A 20,563-nucleotide genomic window follows, 5' to 3' on the forward strand; every position below is an offset into this window, starting at 1 on the left:
AGAACCTGGGGGTTGTTCTAGGCACTTTATATATATTAACCCATTTTAGGCTGATGACAATTCTACAAAGTAGTTATTATTCCTACTTAGAAATGAAGAAGTCAAGGCACATAAATGTGAATGATTTGCTCAGGGTCACACTAAGAGGCCAAATTGGGTGTAGAACCCAGAGCCCACGTGCTTATACCATAAATAAGCAAGACGCTTCTTATGAGGGAAATAAACAGAGGTTTCTGTTTATTTCCCTCATAAGAAGAGATGGGGAAGGATGTTTTTGACCAGGGTAGTCAGGCAGACCCATCTGAGAAAGTGGCTTACCCTGAAGGATGGGAAGCTCTGTAGGATCTATCAGTCCAAGCAGCAGAAACAGTGGTTGCAAAGGTGCTGAGACTGAATATTCAGATATCAGATGGGAGATCAGTTCTGGCCAATGTCCATAGCCTCCCCTCACCTGCCTAACTCCTTCTCAGCCTTCAAAACTCAGTTGAAGCAATTCCTCCTCTAAGAAGCCTGCCTTATTCCCCATCTCACTCACCCCAGTTAAACATGATGACCCCTCCTTAGTGCTCTCATGGCATGCCATGAGGACATGTCAACCCCATCTCCAGAATCCCTCAACAGCAATTCCAAACCTTTGTTGTCATGCCTTATCCTCCTGTGAATCTGTGAGCTCCTTAAAGGGATTATCTTATTTATCTTTGTGTCTTCAGGGTCCAGCATAAACTCCAGCAAAGGGCGCGTGCCCAGTAAATATTGTTTGTAGTCTGTGATATAAATTGTTTACTTTCTTTTTTGCCTTTTTTTTTTTTTTTTGCTTTTTTATCGAGATACATATTTACATAAAGTAAAATCCACTCTTTTGGGCTTACAGTTGATTTTGACAATCAAGATATGGAACAGTTCCATCACCCCCCAAAATCCCTCCTGTAGTCCCTTTTAGCCAACCCTCCCTCAACCCCAGCCACTGGCAACGAGTGGTCTGTTTTCTGTCCTCATAGTTTTGCCTTTTCCAGATGTCATATAAATAGAATCATACATATTTGTCCTTTGACAAGTCTGTCTTCCTTCACTTAGTGTAACGTATTTAGGATTCATGTTTTTGTGGATATTGCTAGTTTTTCATTTTTATTGCGGAGTAGGATTCCATGGTATGGCTGTACAATAGTTAGTCCGTTCACTCTAGCTGAAGAACATTTGGGTTGTTTCCAGTTTTTTACAATAAAATTTTTTTACAAATAAATAAATTTTATAATAAATTAATGTTCACATACAGATTTTTGTGAGAACATAACTTTTCATTTCTTTGGGGAGTAGAACTGCTAAATCTTATGTAAGTGTGTTTAAATCTATAGGAAACTGCCAGACTGTTCTCCAAAGTGTCCATACACTTCGCATTCCCACCAGTAGTGTTGAGTGTTCCAGTCTCCACACCCTCACCAGCACTATTTATTGAAAAGACAATTGGATTGCCTTTGCACCTTTTTGGAAAATCAACTGGCAGTATATATGCAGGTTTGTTTCTTGATTCTGGATTCTGTCCCATCTAAGGTAGATGTCTATTCTTTCACCCCTACGACACTGTCTTGATTACTGTAGCTTCATGATAATTCCTGAGATTAGGTAGTAGAGAATTCCAACTTTGTTTTTCCTTTTAAAAATTGCTTGGCTCTTCTAGTTCCTTTACCTCCCCATATAAATTTTAGAATCAGCTTGTCTATATCTGCAAAAAGACAATCCTGAAGGGATCTTGATTCAGATTGCACTGAATCTAAAGTCAGTTTGGAGAGAACTGATATCTTAACAGTATTGAACCTTCCAATCCATGAACATGGTAAATGTCTCAATTTGTTTAGGTCTTCTTTGATTTCTTTCACCAGTATTTTGTGCTTTAGAGATGTGCATAGAGATTATGCACATATTTTGTTATGTTTATACCTAAGTATTTCCATTTCAGTGCTGTTGTAAATGGTGTTATCTTTTTATTTGGCATTGTCTTTTTAATTTCAATTTCCAATTGTGTGATGTTACTATCCAGAAGTACAGTTGATTTTTGTGTATTGATCATGTATCCTGCAACCTATGTAGACTCACTCATTAGTTCTAGTACCTTTTTGGGGTAGATTTCTTGGGATTTTCTATGTAAATAATCATGTTTTCTGTGAATAGAGACCATTTTATTTCTTTCTTTACAATCAGTAGGCCTTTTATATCTTTTTCTTGCCTCATTGTACTGGCAAGGACCTTTAGTAGGATGTTAAATAGGAGTGGTGGGAGCAATCATCCTTACCTTGTTCCCAATCTTAGAAGAAAATCATTCACCACTACCACATCATTTCACCATTAAGTACTGTGTTAGTTATAGGTTTTTTGTAGATGCCCTTTATTAGATTAAGGAAGTTCACTAAGGCTTGGGTTTTTTTGTTTTTTTTTTTTTTAGATCAAGAATGGATATTGCATTTTGTCAAATGCCACTTCTGCATCTATCAAAATAATTTAGCAGCATCCCATAAATTTACTTATTTTTGTTTTCATTTTTATTTAATTCAGAATATTTTCTAATTTTCCATGTGGTTTTCTCTTTATTTACGAGGTTGCTTAATTTCTGAGTATTTGTAAATTTTCCAGATACTTTTCTATTATTAATTTCTAGTTTAATTGTTATGGTCTGAAAACATTTTTTTTATTAAATTCTTTTAAATTTGTTATGGTATTTTTCACGCCCAGAAAATGGTTTTTCTTGGTGAATGTTCCATGTGCACTTGAAAGTAATGCACATTTTATTATTTTGAGGTGAAATATTTTATTAATATCAATTAAGTCAATTGATAATGTTGTTCAGGTCTCTTCTATCCTTACTAATTTTCTGTCTTCTTGCTCTACTGATTGCTGAGAGAGGAGTCTTGTGGATTTGTATATTTCTCCATTCAGTTCTATCAGGTTTTGATTCAAAAACAAATACTTCTCCCACATTTATGGTCCTGTTTAGATGGCAGGGCACTCCTTCTCAATTGTGGTATCCAGACCAATATGATTATTTTTATTTTTTGGATAAGAAGATTGAGGAAGAGCTGGTGATTTGCCTATTTGGTCTCAGATCTAATACCCTGAACTTCTGCTCTGTATTACAGGGCACCAACCATGGCAAACCACATTTCCCAGGATTCCTTGAAAATCAGCTTTTAATTAGATTGTTCCAAGAGTAGGCATGGGCATGAAGTTAGGGGGCAGGAAGAGGGGAGTAGTTTTTCTCACACTCTGCTTTGGGTAGCATCCCCAGCAACAGACGCGTTTCTCCTGTGGTCTGAATTCCTCAGATACCTTCCTCAATGTCCCTAGTTCCTCAGGTGTGTCACTCCTCATCCTGTCCTTCCACCTTACAGGTGGTAGTGGTTTCCAGTTACACCTAATCTCTGGGTTGCCTCACATCCCTTGCCTCACTTGCCCTTTTAACTCTTGCAACATTATAACCAGTTTCATCAGTAAAATCCCTGCTACTGAAATATGGGAAGAGGCTATTTCTCTGGACTCAGACTGATACAGACCACATGGGAAGGCAGAATGAGAGCCCTTAGCTGAAGCCTCCTGATTCAAATGTCAGTGTCTTCCCACTACCCTTCTCTGGCCTAAAGGAGCTTCAGAGGAAAGAGACCACCTTCTGGCCCACCAGGAGGGCAATGCTTTGATCTAAGTTACACATTATTTTAGAGGAATGTAAAAACAAATTCTTTTTCCTACATAATCAATTTTTTTTTGAGAAAGCCATCTCACATTCATTGGCATCCTCCTTTTGTGTTAATGCAGCCCATTATCATTTAGAACTTTGAATCTGCCTCACATATATCCCCACTCTTCCCATGTGTTCTGGAACAGGCATTGGGTAAGTCATGGCAAAGTGAAGTGACTTCGGGGAGACCCAGCAGAACAGGAGATGAGAACTGAATAAGACCCAGGGCTGAGACCGGGGCAGGATTCCAGCTGGAGTGGTTGGTGATGCCAAAGGGAAGATGGGATGGCTTTAACCTGAGAAGCAAACCAGGGGTCCTGGGATCCAGTGATGTCTGGCCTTCCCCAAGGCCAGAAGACTGGTACATGGGGAGGGTGGCTCTTTGACAGTTTCCAGAAGGAGGTGCAGAAACCAGGTTGGAGGTGAGGCCACAGAGAAGGGAAGACAACACCTGACCCAGCCCCAGGTCCTCTCCAATATTCTGAGGCAGTAGGGCAGGATTTGCTGATCTAGGTCTTGCCATGAGCTAATAAGACAGAAATGAATGCACACCCAGCATCTGTCACAAAAGACCTTTAATGGTCTCCTATTTATGGTTCTCTTGTTCATTTGTCCTGTTAGAGTTGAATAAACTGTAATAACTTATCTGACATAATAAGGAATGCCACAGTACAACAGATAAACCTGGCAGGTGGCCCAGGAAAGAGGGTGTCACAAAATAATCACTTAACAGAAGGGCTACAGACCTGGAGACCTGTCCCAGCCACCTGTCACTCCCTGCGTCCAGGATCCACAGTCACTGTGCCAGGCTGAATGCTGGCTCCCATTGGGTAGGAAGAGGCAGGTCTCCCATAGCGTCTGTGGCTAGACCTTAACACTGAGCAGAGATGCCCCGGAAAGATGGCACATCCCATACTCATTCCCCCAAGTGCTCTGCTGATCTGCAGTGCAGGCCATGACCACACCCCAAGTTTGTGCGGCTCCCATCTCTCATAGGACACTACCTATCATACCCCACTCCATGACCTCTCCTTGCAGTAAGCTGTGAGGTGGGCAGAGTCTGGCACAAGCCCCATCTTACACATGGGGAAACTGAAGTCAGTGGGGTTCCCAAAGGCATACTCGGACTGAACACAGAACACTTTCTCCCATGCCACATGGTCTGCTGTGCCCTGAGCCTCACATTTTCACCTGGAATGCCCTCAGTGGGGGGCCCAGGCAGGATTCTGTGTCAAGGGCTGGTCCAGGTCTCACCAATGTGCCACCCCTCAGTTAGCCTGGTGGGGGACCCGGCCAGAGGGGCAGGCCGGCAGAGACTGTGGGAGACTGTGGGTGGGGGACCAGCATCTCTTCAGGGATCTTCCTGTTGTCCACACACTAGCTTGTCCACAGATGTGGGAGTGGAAGCCTATTAGAATTGCTCAAGGGAAACTGGCTGCTTTAAAGGTCTCTGGAGGGACCATGTCCTCACGGAGGGACTTCTATCGTAACATCCCCCCTCAACATTTTTGTAAGAACCTGGATGTCCATCCATCTGGCTGTATGTAAAGAGGAACCTAAGTCTAGTTCCTCCTTCTCCCATCACGTGTCCCATAGGCCTGAATCAGGGAAGTGGGGTGCAGACACAAGTCCTGGGGTGGGGGCTGGGCCTATTTCCTTGCTCCACCATCCCCCACCCTGCATGGGCTGATATCAAGGTAAGACCAATCCTCACTGAGCACCAGGCCCCTGCCCAAATCAAACCCAGGCCAGAGCTTCAGGGTGGGTGAGCTACAAAACCGTCCAATGTGTACGTGTGTGTGTGCATGTGTGTGTAAGCAAGTGCGTGGGCCTGGGTCTGCAGCCCAAGGTCCAATACAAAGCCACTTTGTACTGGAATGCTAAAGCCATTCCAACATGAAAAGCAAGAAGAGAACCTGTGCTTGCTGGTTGAAGATCAAACCTCAGAACGGTGGTTTGAAGAAGCTTTTCTTCAAAAGTTTGAAGGTGGAACCTCAAGAGGCAAGACAGATAAAAGCAGAGCTGTCCTGGCGGAAGTGGGGATGGGGGAGAGCTGGAGACCTAGCCTTTGCCTCCACCCCCATCGTCCCACCTTAGCAGCCCCTGGCGAAGCTCTGTGAAACCCAGGGGTTCCACGGCACCTGGTTTGAAAACCGCTGCTTCAGAGTGTCTATGGGTCCTGGGTCCTGGGGACCTGTGCTTTGATTTCCCTTTCAGAGTGCAGAGTTGGGAGAGAGTGCTGGGGGGGGCTCCCCCTTCGATGGGCCTCTCATTGAAGCCACGGTGCAGGGACTCTGCAGGGGAGTGGACGAGGTGGGGACCCTGCCCCACAGGCAGGCCACTTCAGTCCTGGAGGGAGGACAGAAGCGATGGACCTGTGTGGATGAGGATGGCAAAATGCCATCAGACTGCTCAACGCAGGCTTGTGCGTGAGGGTCAGGAGAGTCTGTTTTGGTCCTTGTTGACTTTAAAAAGAGAGAAACATCAGAACAGACACAGGCCTGTGCCTGTGAGACCAAGATTGGGGCCAATGCCTTCCTCGGGGATGGCTGAATGTCCAGTCCCCAGTCACTGGTAGGAGAGGCTGCCTTTGTGGGGCGCTGGAACCATGGGGAACGAACGGGTCAGCTCTCAGGGGAACGGGCCTGGGTTGCCCCTGGGTCCAAATCCCTTCCAAGTATCACCAAGGAGCATTGGCGGCTGTGCTGATCCTGGAGGGGCCTTCTACTTCGAAGGGCAATTGCTAGTCTACCTCACCCGTGGGGTTCTTTGATGGAATAGTGGCTCAGCCCTCCCGGGGCCTGGAGGTGGGTGGCTCTCCGTAATCTGGGATCAGAGCCATGGGGGGATGGGGGCAGCTAGCAACAGCCAAGGAGCCCTGAATGCAATGGCCCCCATTCTTTCCCCTTAGAACTTTCACCTGACCAGGAGCTTCTTGGCCTCTGTGGAATCTGAAAGACGGGAGATGGGGGTGGCACCAGGGCTGGGAGGGTCCAGGATGCCCCCAGCCCAATCACTGGCAATATCCATGGTGTGTCTCGCTGTCATGATCTCTGGGACCACTCACTATCTGTGGGCAAGGCATTCCTAAGCAGTGTCCACATTTTCAAAGCCAAACGGACTGCATCTCCTCCTGGCTGACGTCTGCCTAAGTGAGAAGGGGGCAAGAGGTGAAGACTGGCGGGAGGAGGACGCAGCCTGCAGTGATCTTCCTGTGTGACCCTGGGCTACTGCTTGAGCAGCCATCTGCAACTTACAGAGCTGACTTTCGTCTCATGTGGGCTTCAGATTCCTTGAGTCAGGTGGGGAAGAGATTACGGTCTCATTTTCTAGTTAGGGAAACTGAGCCCAAGAGGTTGAGTGACTTGCTCACTTAAGGCTACTCAGCTGGTTGGTGACAACTGGGCTGGAGACACTGCTTCTAGCCCAGCATGCTTTCCATGGCACCATGTGGGAACCAGCTTGTCAGCAACAAGCCGAGCAGCTGAAGCAACACCCCCGCAACCCAGTGTGCCCACCCTTGCCGTCTGTGCTTTGAGGCTGAGGCAGCCCATGGAGTCCGACCGAGTAATTCAGCCCTTCTCTTCACAGGACTTCACCATTCTCATGGTTGGAAAGCTGAGGAAGCCCAGCTGGCCTCTGCCTGTAGGTTTTCACCCAGCGCCATGCTTCTCCCACCTTCCCAGACCGATCTCTCTAGGCCACCCACATGGGCCACTGGAAGGTACCAGTGCGGAGCTGTGGGGTCAGCCCAGAGCCAACACTGTGGACTGGTGCCTGGGGCCCGGTGGGGCTCCTTCACCCCCCCCTTCACTCCAATTTCATTCCCCAATCTCACCTGGCTCCAGGCAGGCTGACTCCAGATGGAGAGGGGCCCTGCACAGGAGGACTGGGTCATGGTTGGGGGGCTGCCAGTGGAGTGGGGTCTGGAGCCAACCGGAAGCTTTGAAAGAAGATCTGGGTCTTTCTCTCAGGAAGAGGCCCAAGGAAACACTGGCCTGTGCTGCACTGACTGGGGCAAGTGGGGCTGAACTCCAGCCTGTGCGCCCTTCTCAAAGCCGTGCCTTCTAACATGGACTGAACCCACCTGGAAGGGGCACGGTTTCTTCTTCACATCAAGGCACTATATGGACTAGCAGGAGCCAAGGAGCCCTGAATGCAATGGTCCCCATTCCTTCCTCCTAGAACTTTCACCTGACCAGGAGCTTCCTGGGGACAGGGGCTGCCCTTCTGCAGCCCTGGGCCCAAAGAGCAAAAGTCTAGATGGGGCTATGATACTTACCGCGGCTGGAGAAATTTCAGTCAAACACTGGGATAAACCCAAAAGGGTGAGTGTGGTGTTGAGGTGAAGAAGCCAGAAACCAGGCTGACAAATCTTTTGTGTGCACAGGTGAGGGATGGAGGAAGAAGCTGGTCTGTAGGGGAGTGATCCCCCAAATCCTAAAGGGTCTCATACCAGCCTTAAATGTTCCAGAGGAAGACACTGGAGGGCATATGCTTGGCATGTGTTCCAGCCCTTCATCAACTCTTCAGCTGTCCAATGAGGTGTGAACTGCCAGCAAGCTCTGGTAGGGGCTGGATGACGGGGGCACCCACAGCTAGGACCCCAGAGCTGGCCAGGAAAGTATGACTGCCACAAGCTGACTTGGGCCTGACATGGGGTAGTGCTCCCTAGAATTGCAGCTTCATGAGATTCAGAAGGGGAAGGGCTGGGGTGCAGTGCCAGGCTTGTGAACTAGGTACTCTCGCCATGGATAATGGTTACCCAGCCCACCCCAGGAGGGGCTGGACTGAAAAGGGTGGAGTACCCATAATATTTTGTTGTCTCCTTTTTCAGGCAAGTATGAGACAGAGATAAAAGGGAGCAGGGATGGAGGAGAGATCCACTTGCCCTGCTAAGCAATATATTTGCTTGGGTATAAGGTGAATCTTAGGGGGTCTGCCTCCACAGGGAGCTGTGAGGTACCCAAAGCCCTGTCATAGCAAATCCAAACTTGGTCTTCTAGAATACTCGAGCCCTATGGTCAAGCAGCTCACGCTAGCTATGGCTGCAGCTTGACATCAGATGACCCTCCAGCGGCCCAAGAAGGTCCTGGGAAGGGGTGGGTTAGGAGCTCTCCATGGCCCTGCTACCTCTGGGGCTCGGTGAATCACCTCTGGAGGCAGACAGACCAGAGTCAATGGTCTGCATCTGGCTCCACCCGTCATACCAGAAGCTCTAAGGTTTACAAGTTCTTGGAGGCCAGAGCTGGGAGGTCCCTTTGTGATCATCTGGTCAAACCCTTCGGTCTTCTAGGTGAAGAACTGAGGCCCAGAGAGAGAAAGGAACTTGCCTAAGGTCATACAGTAAGTGGGCATCAAAGGCCAGACAAGAACGAATACCTTTTATCACTTTCTACCTCATCATCTGCCTGCCCCATTGCCTAAAAATGCCCCGGGTCCCAATCACACCAACACCAGCCAATGGGTACTGGGCATCCATGACACTGGGAACTACTGGGGGGTCATTAACTCCCCAAGGAAATGAAGGGTTCCTTGCTACCCAGCAGCCCCCTTCCTTTTAGGGGAGGGCATCTTAATGGGCCATGCCACCTCCTGGGGCAGGAGGCCCTTTGACTGTGGGCATGGCGGCCTCGAGCATGCTCTCCCAGCCTGCAGGGCCAGCCCAGCTCAGCCCTGGAGAACTGTGAGGGGAGGTAGTAGGGTAGCGTTGTCCCCAGCCCCATCTGGACCTCCAGCCTGACTTCTCGGGGGACCACTGATTGCTGTTAAGTCTGCAGAGGAGGGAATAGAGCAGATGCTTATCTTCTTGCCCCCAAACCCCATCTCTCAGAGTCACCCTTCAGGAACCTCCCCCCCACCCCAGGAGCTTGGGCTCACTATACAGCAGGTTGGCGCTTTGTGAAGACCCTGCCCTTCTCTCTCGGTGCATGTGTATAGAGAGGACACACACATTAGATACAAGGTAGCTAGGATGTTACATCCTGATAGGACTGAATCAGACTTGGGCTTGTTCCCACAGCTTGCCTTAGACTGGGTAACTGCTGGTAAGAATGTCAGTCCAGTGGCTTTTCTCTACTCCTGGGGTCTGTGAACCTTCACCAATGTCACTGTCAGACGCAGAGGGACACAGGATGGGGACGGAGGGGTGGAAAGGGAGAGGTGTTTGGTGGGTCCGGACCGCAAAAACGTACTGAGAATCTATCCACAGGTGTGCCCCTCCCAGCCAGAAGAGGGTGGCCCTCAGTGCAGTGATCTTTTAGCTGCCAGAGCTATGCCAGCCACCTGGGGCCGCGGGCACCCTCTCATGTGTCTTGAGCCCTCTGCCCCACCCTCCCCGTTCTGCTCCCCATCCCAAGTCAAATCCCAAGGCCAGAGCCCAGATGGCCTTTCTGGGGGTCAGCAGGAAAAGAGAAGGGGCTGGAGGGGTGACCCGTAGGAGGGGTAAGAGGGAGAAGGTGATCCCTGGGGCCCTGTTGGCATGGCGATGTGGGGCCAACCCTGAGGCCAGAGGTTCACCACCGTGACCTGGAAGACCACTGGGTGCCCCCTGGTAGGAACCAGAAGAACAAGGGGGAGGGGGAAGGAGGGCAGGAAAAAGACAAATAAGCATCCTAGTGCATGAGCGCGGCCCTGGAGCTGCCTGGAGGGAGGGCCGGCCCCAGTCTATCTGTCGTTGAGCTGTGGCGAGCCAGTACCATCCTCCTCCTCCTCCTTGTCATCCTTCATGCCTTTCAGTCTCTGGCGGGCAAAGTCCTCAAACACGATGTCGTCATCGCTGGTGGGAAAGACAAGGAAAACGGGGTGTGTTTGCCAGGCAGGGAGAGCAGGCTGATCCAGAGGGTCAGATGGGACTCAGAGGCCGGCCCCTGGGGTTGACCACGGGCAGAAAGGCCTGCCAGGCTGGCACATCTAGATGCCCTTCGGTGACAGTGGGACTGGTCACATCCGGACTCCAGCTAGTTGTGGAAATACCAGAGGGATGCACGAGTTTGACTCTAATGCCTAAGGGCTGGAGAGTGACCCGGTTCTTGAGGATTTGGGGGTGGGGGAGATATCAAATAGGGATGGAGGTGCAGTGTAGCTGGGCTGGGGCCAGAGGAGGAACTCAGTCCTACTATGGGAGGCCAGCCCACCAGTAGTTTCACAGCATATTCTGAATCCCCCAGAACCGGCCCAAGAAACCCTAAGCACCCACCCAAAGAACCACCCTCAGGAAGCATTCCTGTTTCTGCACAGGACGGTGTGGGCTTGGCTTAGCGGAAGAGAAAACCATGAATGCCCTTTCTCCAGGGAGCTGTCAGCTCACTCTACCCTGAGGGATCTTGGATAGGAGGGGGTCTGGGGGCAGCAAATCTGAATAGCGGGGCAGAGGAAGGGTAGGTGGGGAGAGGGGGTGCCTGAGTGGGGTTTCAGGACGAAGGACTTCTAAGAACAGTGATTTCTGTTCTATCATATAACATGTACACTTAGGCCCACCCAAGTCCCCCGCCCCACAGAATTCAGCCAGCCCCATGAGGTATCCTCATGGGATGACTTGTGACTCCACATCCCAAATATCTCCTGGGGGACAAGGAAAGGGTGGATTTGGAGCTGGAAAGAGAAAGCTGCTTGGCTCTGGAGGTGGTTCATGAAGTCAGCCTAGGTCCTCCCCCTCTGGCCACTGTCCGGTGAGGCGATGGCCTTTGACCGCAGGGAAATCTCCATCAGTCCTCAGGAGTCAGAAGCAACAAGATCCCCCAGAACCTTCCCCACCCCACAGCCTGATTCCACTGGCTGGGCGTGGGCAGGGCAAGAAAGCCCAGCCCAGGGCCCCGAACCAAACCAGCCCTGTGAGAGCCGAGCAGGCGCTGTGGATGGACGAACGGACTGACGGACGGACGTGCAAGGACGAGGGAGGAAGACAGACCCCACCAAGGCAGGAGGAAGAGGACCGGGCACGGAGGGTCCTTCAAGTCACATGCAGGCAAGCGGGTTGCTGAAGAGGCGAGCAGAGGCAGCTCTCAGCAACGGGTTAGACCAGCGGTTCCTCAGGAGTTAATAAGCATATATGCAAATGATCCCATCGCCCCGCCCTGCCCTGCCCCAGCCCCCCGCCCCCCAAACGTCTGCAGGCAGGGTTTGGCTTACTTTGTGTCAAGTTCTATGAGATTGGTATCTACTGGCGCCTCGTTCTCTGGAACTAAACACAGGGTGGGCGGATGCCCATGGGTTAGTGGGGAGTGGGCATGGGGGCAGGTATGCACAGGTCCCTACGCTAGGGCAACCAAACTAAGATGGGGAGGGCTAAGGAAGAAGGGAAGTGGGGAAGAAGGGTTGGTCCCTGATCTTGAACACACCCCCAAATCATCCTAAAGGCAGGAAGGAGAGTCCAGGGAGGGTCCAAGGAGGCCCCAGAGGCCCGTAGCAGCTCCAGAAGGACAGAAAAAACTCTGGACCCTGCTCCTTTGGCATGTTTCCTGCATGACCTAGATTCTTTCCTTAAATACATGACTTTCATTTAGTGTTAAGACAACCATGATTATTTTGTTTTCACTCTCACATCTCTGAACCTGGGTATGTTTCATAATCAATGGCATTTCATAGTTTAATTGCGGGAACATCTTTCTTTCTTTGTGGCACAGACTATTGTGTTGTCTCTTTCAACTCAAACAGTCTTAGATTTAAGGAAACATGACCAATCTGGTATCACTTGGAAAAATCATTAAGATGTGTCCAGGGGCCATCGTATCTGTGCAGCCCCTTCCCCCATGCCTGGACGCAAGACAAGAGCTCCAAGCATGGCCAGTGAGTTCCCTCCACTCCCAGCCTCCCTCCCCATGGAGAAAGGAGTCAGACCTCTCTGCCTCTTGGGGGAGTCAGATGCAAATAGAGGAGTGTGGGCCTCACAAAAGATCCTGGGGTGCTGAGAAAAAAGAGCGACCCTGGGCTGAAGGCTAACCCAGAGTGAGATGGGGTGATGGGGAGAGACAGCAGCTGATGGAGAACGGGGTCAACAACCTGGAAACTCCCACTCCAGTGACCCGCAGATCCTGCTTACCTTCACGATGTGGGGGTTCCTCTTTGGGCTTGGGGTGCATTAGGGTGAAGGGCAGTTCCACGGCCACGTCACTGAAACAAGACCCAGACCCAGTGAGCCTCAAGCTCAGTCTCAGGCTAGAAGACTCAATGCCCTATCAGTTTGAGGACTGGGGAGGGTTTTATGGTCAGAGGAGGTAGCTCTCAGTTGAGGCAGGGAATCTGGACTCAGGCCCCAGTTCCGCCACTCCCTGAACCTTACTCCCTCTAGGAGTTGAATTAGAAGACTTTTCTGCTATCTCCCAAGAGAAATGGAAACCTCCCTTTTCCTGATAAGGATCCCTGGATTCTCATGAGCTGAGAGGCTCGGGGTGGGAAAAGAATTGCCCAGGGCAGTCTGCACATTGGTTCCCGCGTGGCTCCAGAGGTGCCCCGGGACCTCGCAGGCTTCAAACCGCCACAGCCAGCCCAGCCTTCCCTAACACTGCCCTTCCAGGCTTCCTTCCGGCCCTTTCCCCCTCCCCCCTACTCAGTCCCACCTCCCAACATCCCCATGAGGCTCTTGTAAAAGTGCTCCAGGGGCCCTAGCCCCCTGCCATCTGGATGATACACTGCCCAGGTCATTTTAATCAAATTCAAGCTGTATGGGGGCAGGCCCCAGGGCTATCAACATTGTGCTTAGAGCCTTCCCTGAAGCCCTGTAGGGATGGAGGGTCTGGGTGGTGGGGAAGAACAGGGGAGGTGCGGACACAGGCCAGTGCTTCTGACCAGGACTTCCCTCCCCTTGGCCCTGATGAGCAAAATAATAACAAGAGCAGACATGGTGCTGACTCCATGCTAAGGACTATTCTAGAGTAGCTTGGTTAATCTCCACAACAATCCCATTATTATACCATATGTACAGACTAGGAAACCGAGGCACAAGGAGGAAATATACATTACTCAAGGCCACACAACTATTAATGGGATGTGAGAGACAGAATTCTTTTTTTTTTTTTTGGAAGTGAGAGATAGGATTCTGACTCCATAATTCACATCCTCAACCACTGAGTGACAACAGCTCTGAATTGAAGAGGTGATTCCTACCCATCGTCTGCTCTCCACTCCTAGAGAAGCAGCCACGAAAGCTCCTCCTCTCAGCTTGGGGTGAAGCCCTGCCAACTGTGAGCACCTCATCTTACAGACTTGCTGCCCTGGGCCCAGGTGGCAGGGGGGAAGGGAGAGGAGAACAGAGCAGGCAGGGACAGAGGCTGTGCAACCAGAAAGGTCTGTTGCCAGGCCCAGCACTGTCTGGGGGGACACTTTTACATCCTCAGGTCTCACTGAGCTCATCTGGAAAATGGGGATAACAATACTTAACTTCTAGGAGATGATGTAGGTAAAAGGTTTGACTGAACTGTGAAACTTGCACCTGCCAGAATCAATCTTTACTTCCCCTCAATGGGGACATGGGGGATTCATAGGTTATCGAAACAATTTGGCTTTTTTTTTTTTTTTGCTTTTTGCTTGCAAAGGGGATTGCTTTTCCAGGTTCACTTGGAAGAGTAAGCTAACAGAAGGGAAGAATGAGTTTGCCAACCTTTGTGAAAGCCATACAGCATATGGATGGAAGAATCTGGACATTAACCTTCCAGCAGGCCATGAGTGATCAAGGGCAGGGGGTAGGTCTGATTCTTCCCTGGGACCTCAGCATTGCAGCACAAGGCTGGGCACAAATCTGGATTCCAGAAATCTTTACTGAATTATATTGAACTGAACTCAATTGAATTAATTTCACCTCTCCAAATAGCCTGATTTCCCGGGATGAACACTACTGCCACCTTGTGACAGGAGGAGGCAAAACCACTGCCCGTGCCTGTTTTGGAAGGTGCATGGCTCCAGCTGGCTACAAGGGACCTTGTGTACAAGAGCAGATCTCCGCAGGACCTCTCCCTAGCAACACATGGCCAGCAATTAATTCTCATTACTGTACAAGTCTGGAAGCCATGAAGCCTGCATTTCTCCAAAACAGCAGACTTTGGGGTTGGGGGGCGCTATTCCCCCAGATCCAGGAAGCTGACTTTGTTGTCTGCAAAGGTTCCTGTCACTTGGGTGGAACAGAAGAACAGGGCAAGGTTTTTTAAAGGAGAAACTGCATCTCCCTAGTCCCTCTGGAGAGGATTCTAGTCCCAGCACATATATGCCTGAGCCTGGCCATCGAAAGTGACTGCTAAGACTTCCAACCCAGTGCCCTACAATTCTAGACGGTCAGCCCAGTGGTCTCTGGACCTTTCGGGAAGGTGGGTGGATCCGGTTGAAGGGAGGGGCTTTACCTGGATGCAAGGTCTCCCAACAGGCTGGGTGGGTCAGAGGAGACGGGAGAGATGGTCAGGAGAGAGTTCAGAGAGGAAGAAAACAGAAAGCATGTTCATTTACCACCTCGCTGCCTGCAGGGGTAGGACAGACCCTGAGATGAGCTCCCACCCACCTCTGTGTGGCTGTGACCTCTCATTCAGAGATACAGAAAAATGGCATTAGCCTTGCCTGGGGGACTGAAATCCAGGCCCAGTTCAGCCAAACCCCCTCGCAGAGACCTGGCTGAGCCCCCAGGATCCTCCTCTGCAAAGGAGACATGACAGCTGAGCTCTGTGTGGCCTGCACTGGGGAGGCCTCTCTGATGGCAAGAGAAATCAGTTTGGGATTCACCAAGGATTCCTCAAGGAAGAGCTCGAGGCAGACTGTGGGTCCTGCAGAGTCACAGGACACGGGATTTGGGATTTGCAAGTCTGAGATGTCCTATAATACGCGGTCAGTATTGGATACTACCACCTACGTAGGGCATTGTTCTAATGTCTAATGCTATTAGCTTGAAAATCTTTTCACAGAAATCTATGAGTCAGACAAAAAGCCCTGTGGCAAATTAGAAATCCGAATTCTGGGTTTATGACAACATGCAGGCCCCATCTGTGGGGAAAAGCTGTTCTGAGCCCCCACCTTTGGAGGTGGGGCATAGACTATGCTCCGTGGAGGGAATATGTCTGGTCCACTGCAGTGACCCCAGCACCCAGCCGATGACCTGAGGTTAGGGGAGGAGATTTCAGGAAATGTTTGGAGAACGGTTTGGGCCTCTGCTTCCCCATCTGTAAAGTGGGAAAATTCAGAACACCCCTAATCCAGCTCTGCGATTCTGAGCCCCTTTTAGCCATTTCCTCAGCAGATCAGCATGGGCGTGATGAGGGGACAGAACCCTCTAGAGACCCCACAGCATAGATTCTGAGGAAGCTTCCCCCCCGCAACAACCCCATGTGCCCAGACAGGGATAGGGAAGACGAGAAGGGGTGGAAGGAGAGAGAGACATGGAAAGGGCAGGGGAGGGATCAAAAGCCTCTGAAGTGGGCAAGGGAAAGAGGGCAGAGGAGGAGGAAAAGGAACATGTAGGAGGAAGAGAAGGAATGGGAAGTCCTCAAGCTTGGTTTACCCTCTTGGTGGATGCAGCTAAAAAGGTCCAGCAAACAGGCAGAATGGGGCAGTGGGCTGCAGGTGGTCTGGGACACCCCCTTCTGCACTTTGGAGTCTTGGGCTGGGCTAGGACACTCACCCGCCCCGAGATACCACCAGCTTCACTTTCACTTTGTAGGAAACAATGATGCCCAGTATCTCCCGGTTGGCTCCTTCCCTCAACCTGCAAGGTGACATAGGGAAACAGGTTCACGATCACTGGGTGGAAGAGACACGGCAGGGGTGGGGTGCAGTGGGGGCAGTGGCCATCCGTCCCTCTCCTGGGCCACTCAGCCACCATGTACAAACGGAGCCCAGGATATGAGAATGGGAAGCTTTGCCCTGAGTGGGTGGGAACCTGGAGCCCTGGGTCCCCTATCTGGCCGTGAAATTCACTTGCCGGGCACACCTGATAAGCCCCTTTCTTCCCTGGGCCTGAGTCCCAGCAGCTCGGGGAGGGGTGCACTCTTTCTGCCCTTGGATGGATGGATGCTACCTCTCCCACTACTCAGCAACCCATGGGGCACAAAGGGCTGGACAGGGAGATCAGAGAGGGAGAGGACGGTTGGCAAGGCAGGGGAGGAGGTATTGGGGAAGACCCTGCAGGAGGCGGCCCCTCAACCAAGTCTTGAAGACAGGTAGGATTTGACCAGGGTGGAAGAAGAGGGCAAAGGCTCGGAGGCGAGCGGCTAGCACGCCTGTGAACAACCGTGTGGCTGGAGCACAGGGCCCACGTTGGGAGTCAGGGGCAGGGGTGCTGCAGAGGCGGGCCAAAGCCCCACTGAAGGGCCAGACCTCAGCAGGTAGGGTGAGACCAGTTCCCCACACCCCAGGTCTCCATTAGGGCAGGGTAGCCTCTGAGTCAGTGATGACCACGAGGCAGGAGTGATCATATGGCCCAGGGATCCCTTTAAGGGGCACACCAACATCTGGTTTAGCCCAGCTCACTGTCCACATCTCCCCAGACTCCCCATCCACCTCCTGATTCATCCTTTCCCGCCGAAGCCCCTCCTTTCCTTCCAGCCTTGCTCTGCCTCAGGGACACACCCCATCTGACTCAAGACACTAGGTCAGGAGCTGCTGCCTCCTGCAGGAAGCCTCTCCGGGTTGCTCTCCCCTGGGCAAGCCAGCAGAGCCCAGCACTGACAGAGGGAGCTGGGTCTAGGTGCTGATTTGGCTCTCTGGGTCAGCCCTGGATAGCGGTAAGAGTAAGGGGACAGTTCCCCTACAGTTCCAGCTCCTGAGGACAGGCCAGGGACCATGCTTGCAGAGAGGGTGACCGCCACATGGACTGGCACTGGTGGGAAAGGTGGGTGTGGACACCCCGGGGGGGCAAGGAGGAGGGCGGGTGGGTCCTCACAGGGTGCTGGAGGCCAGGTTCGTGTCTTCATGCTTGAGCTTCCCGTCCAGGGCAAGGCCCCGCTTCTCTCGGTTGTTGGCCAGGAAGGGCGTGAGTGTGTAAACCTTGCAGAAGGTTGAACTGGGGGCCACGGTGTCACTGGGAAGAAGGGAGGCGGGTGTGGAAACATGCCCCAGAGGCAACCTCCCAGCCGTCACCCCCAGGCCAGCCAGAACAGTTCAGAGGCCACAGAGTAACACTGAAAACACGTTTGTAACTTTCCAAAATACTGAGTGCTATTAGATGTCCATAAACATGTATACATGAATAATTACACCAAATGCACTTGCCTCCCAAAAGGAGGCAGGGCCAGGAAACAACAACAACAACAACAACAACAACAACAGATGTGTCTTCTAACGGGAGCATCTACTTCCTTTATGTGAGAAAAGATGTTTCATTTGAGATCTCTTCTCTTGCCTTAGCTGCTAACAAACTCGAGACAAAAATTCCATGCTCAACCACAGTAGCTACCCTCAAACCTAGATTTTTTAAATATAATTACTCTCTACCTTTGCACATACAACGCCTTTTACCCAATGAGCTGGATTATTCTTTTATCAGACAAGAAAAGCTATGTACCTAGTGCCTTTCCCTCTTTGCCTAGGCTGCCAGGAAGCTCAGAGCAAAATCTGCTCTTTAATCTAGGTTTCTGGCACAGTGTAATTACGACCCCGGTCCCCTTCGATTCATTAGCTCTCATTCTGTCATTCTAGTTTGAGTGGGTCTTTCCCTTGACTGTAGCATGCATTTTCTTATATCTAAAGCAAGTGGATGTTTTCTAAAAGGCTGTTTGGGATCATCTACAGTGAGTGGCCAGGAAGTCCAAGGCCCAGCCCTCTGCCAGGAGGAAAAGAACCATGTGCATCTGTAACTGCAGCCAGGGCTTCTCTTTTCCCCACCCAGTCCCACACATCCACGGCTGGGCTTGCGCTCACTTACTCGGCCTCTTCCATGGCCACAGGGCACTTGTACTGGGCTGTGTTAAAAAGGCAGATGTCCGCATACTGACGCACTGGGAGGAAGAGGGAGACAAGGTGGTGTGAGCCTTGGGCTCCCACTCCCAGGCATCCCAGGCTCCCTCAAGTTGGGGATGTTCAGCCCCGGGAATGGCCAGAGTGCTGTGGGGGATTCTTCAAGAGACCACCCCTGTCTGCCACTCAAAGGATAGCCCAAACACACGCATTCCCTTCCATCACCAAAACTCTCCCTTAGGGACAGCTTTGCCCAGAACCCCCAAAGAACCTAAGAGTAGGTGGCTTGCGCAGTAAACTCATTACCTGACCAATGAGCAGCCTGTGTTACTAGCCTCAAAAGACTTCCCTTTTGGCTAAGAGGAGGCCCCGGGGCTTCCCTGCAGGCCAGTAGTTATCCACAAGTCTGTTAACAAGGGGAGAGCCTTCAGCTACCCCCAACCCTTGGCAGGATTCCTTCTTGCCCATCCCCTGGGTTGGCCCTCTGCCCAGGGTACCCGAGATCTTGATCTTCTTCACTGTCTTGTTGGTGTTGTTGGTGACGTGGACATTAACGCTGATGGGTTCTCCGTGGTAATAGATCTGGGAGGCAGAAGAAGGGAGAAGGGTTGGACCGGAGGGTACTAAGGCTCTAGAGAGAGGGAGGGAGAAGAGGCCCCACACCCATCTCCTGGGGTTCCCCAGACTTTGACCACTCTGACATTGGCCTCAAGTTCCTCAGCCACTTTCCACTGATGCTAAGGCACTGGGCACATTAGACCAGTGCCTTGGTGGGATTTTGAAATATAACTGAATTAGAAGGCGATATTCCTGGGCTCCAGTCCTGACCTGGTCATCAGAAATAATGACAACAATAGTAATAACAATGATGAAGAGGATGAGAGTAGCGTGACCTTGGACAGGTTACCTAAGCCTCGGTCTCCCCCTCTGTTCAATGAAGGACTTGGACTAGGTGGTGTATGGAGCCCCTACTGGATCTGGATGCCAGGAATTCTAGACTCAAGAGGGTCTGGAAGAAGCAGGAGAAAGGGGGGGAAGGGCTGGCTGGCTCACTGAGGGAACAGGCTCCAAATCCTCTTGCCGCCGGCACTTACCCTCAGCTGTCCCCAGAGACAGAGGCATGCCCACACTTCAAAGGGGGCCAGGGGTGTGGGAAGATGGCCAGGACCCACGTCCCTTCAGGAGGTACACTGACTCCTAAGTCGATCGCATCCTTCAGGCTCATGCCCCACTTTGCCACTCCTTTTGGCCCCCAAGCCTTCCCAAATCCCTCAAGGGAGGTCTCAGATTCCCTGAACCCTATGGTCTTAGGACTTGGGGCAGAAGCTCCTACCCCAGGAGTCCTAGTGACCATAAGAGAGCTGGCAGGGAGGTCCCAGCCCCCAGAGAGCAGCCCCCACCCCCTGCCAAGTCCAAGCCTCCTACCTCCTTATCCAGGGAAGCCTCTAGATGCAAGGGCTTGTCCGACATGAGGAACTGCCTGGTGGTCTCAGCTGTGGGCTGGGGGCCAGGCCTCTCCGGGGCATATTGAACCTTCCTGATAACCAGGCGCACGGAATTCCTAATGGAGATGATGGGCAGAGCAAAAGATAGCCAGAGTCACCTGCCTCTATCCCCTTCCCTTGTAATCCTCCCTTTCCTGCTCAGGAGACAGCCATGGCTCTCCATGGCCTTCAAATCCAGTCTAAACTGTAGAGGTGGACACAGGGGCCTTGTCACCACCTGGCCCCACCCCATCCTACCCTGTTGTGTCTGCAGCCACCCCCACTTCCTCACTGTCACCTTGATGGTCTATCTAGTCCTGTCTCTGCAGCTTCGCTTGCACTGGGCCCTCGCCTGCAATACCCTCTTCCCACTTTGGCCCTCACTTGCTTCCTTCTTCAAGGCCCAGCTAAATACCTCCTCTTCCAGGAAACCTTCCTGGATCAGCTCACTTGATCTTCTCCTGGTCTGAACTCCCACCCCATCAGA

At 51.3% G+C, this 20,563-nt stretch overlaps 1 protein-coding gene across 6 annotated transcripts in view; it reads right to left on the reverse strand.

The window, feature by feature from the left end:
• Window positions 1-4,281: 4,281 nt before the first annotated feature.
• Window positions 4,282-20,563, reverse strand: part of ARRB1 (arrestin beta 1) — a 73,962-nt gene continuing 57,680 nt past the window's right edge. For 4 of the 6 annotated variants that reach the window (XM_034995545.1, XM_034995544.1, XM_034995546.1 and 1 more), the window contains exons 8-16: window positions 20,018-20,153; window positions 19,090-19,174; window positions 18,561-18,633; window positions 17,580-17,717; window positions 16,320-16,403; window positions 15,055-15,078; window positions 12,765-12,835; window positions 11,855-11,906; window positions 4,282-10,502 (exon numbers count right to left, since the gene is read on the reverse strand). In XM_034995545.1, coding sequence (XP_034851436.1) covers window positions 10,391-10,502; window positions 11,855-11,906; window positions 12,765-12,835; window positions 15,055-15,078; window positions 16,320-16,403; window positions 17,580-17,717; window positions 18,561-18,633; window positions 19,090-19,174; window positions 20,018-20,153 — 775 coding nt within the window. In that variant the 3' untranslated portion in view covers window positions 4,282-10,390. The remainder of the gene's footprint in view (window positions 10,503-11,854; window positions 11,907-12,764; window positions 12,836-15,054; window positions 15,079-16,319; window positions 16,404-17,579; window positions 17,718-18,560; window positions 18,634-19,089; window positions 19,175-20,017; window positions 20,154-20,563) is intronic. The other 2 variants (XM_034995547.1, XM_034995543.1) reach the window with 1 other exon arrangement.

The sequence above is a fragment of the Mirounga leonina genome, unplaced genomic scaffold, assembly GCF_011800145.1.
Source record: "Mirounga leonina isolate KUSES-001 unplaced genomic scaffold, KU_Mleo_1.0 Mir_92, whole genome shotgun sequence".
NCBI lineage: Eukaryota > Metazoa > Chordata > Mammalia > Carnivora > Phocidae > Mirounga > Mirounga leonina.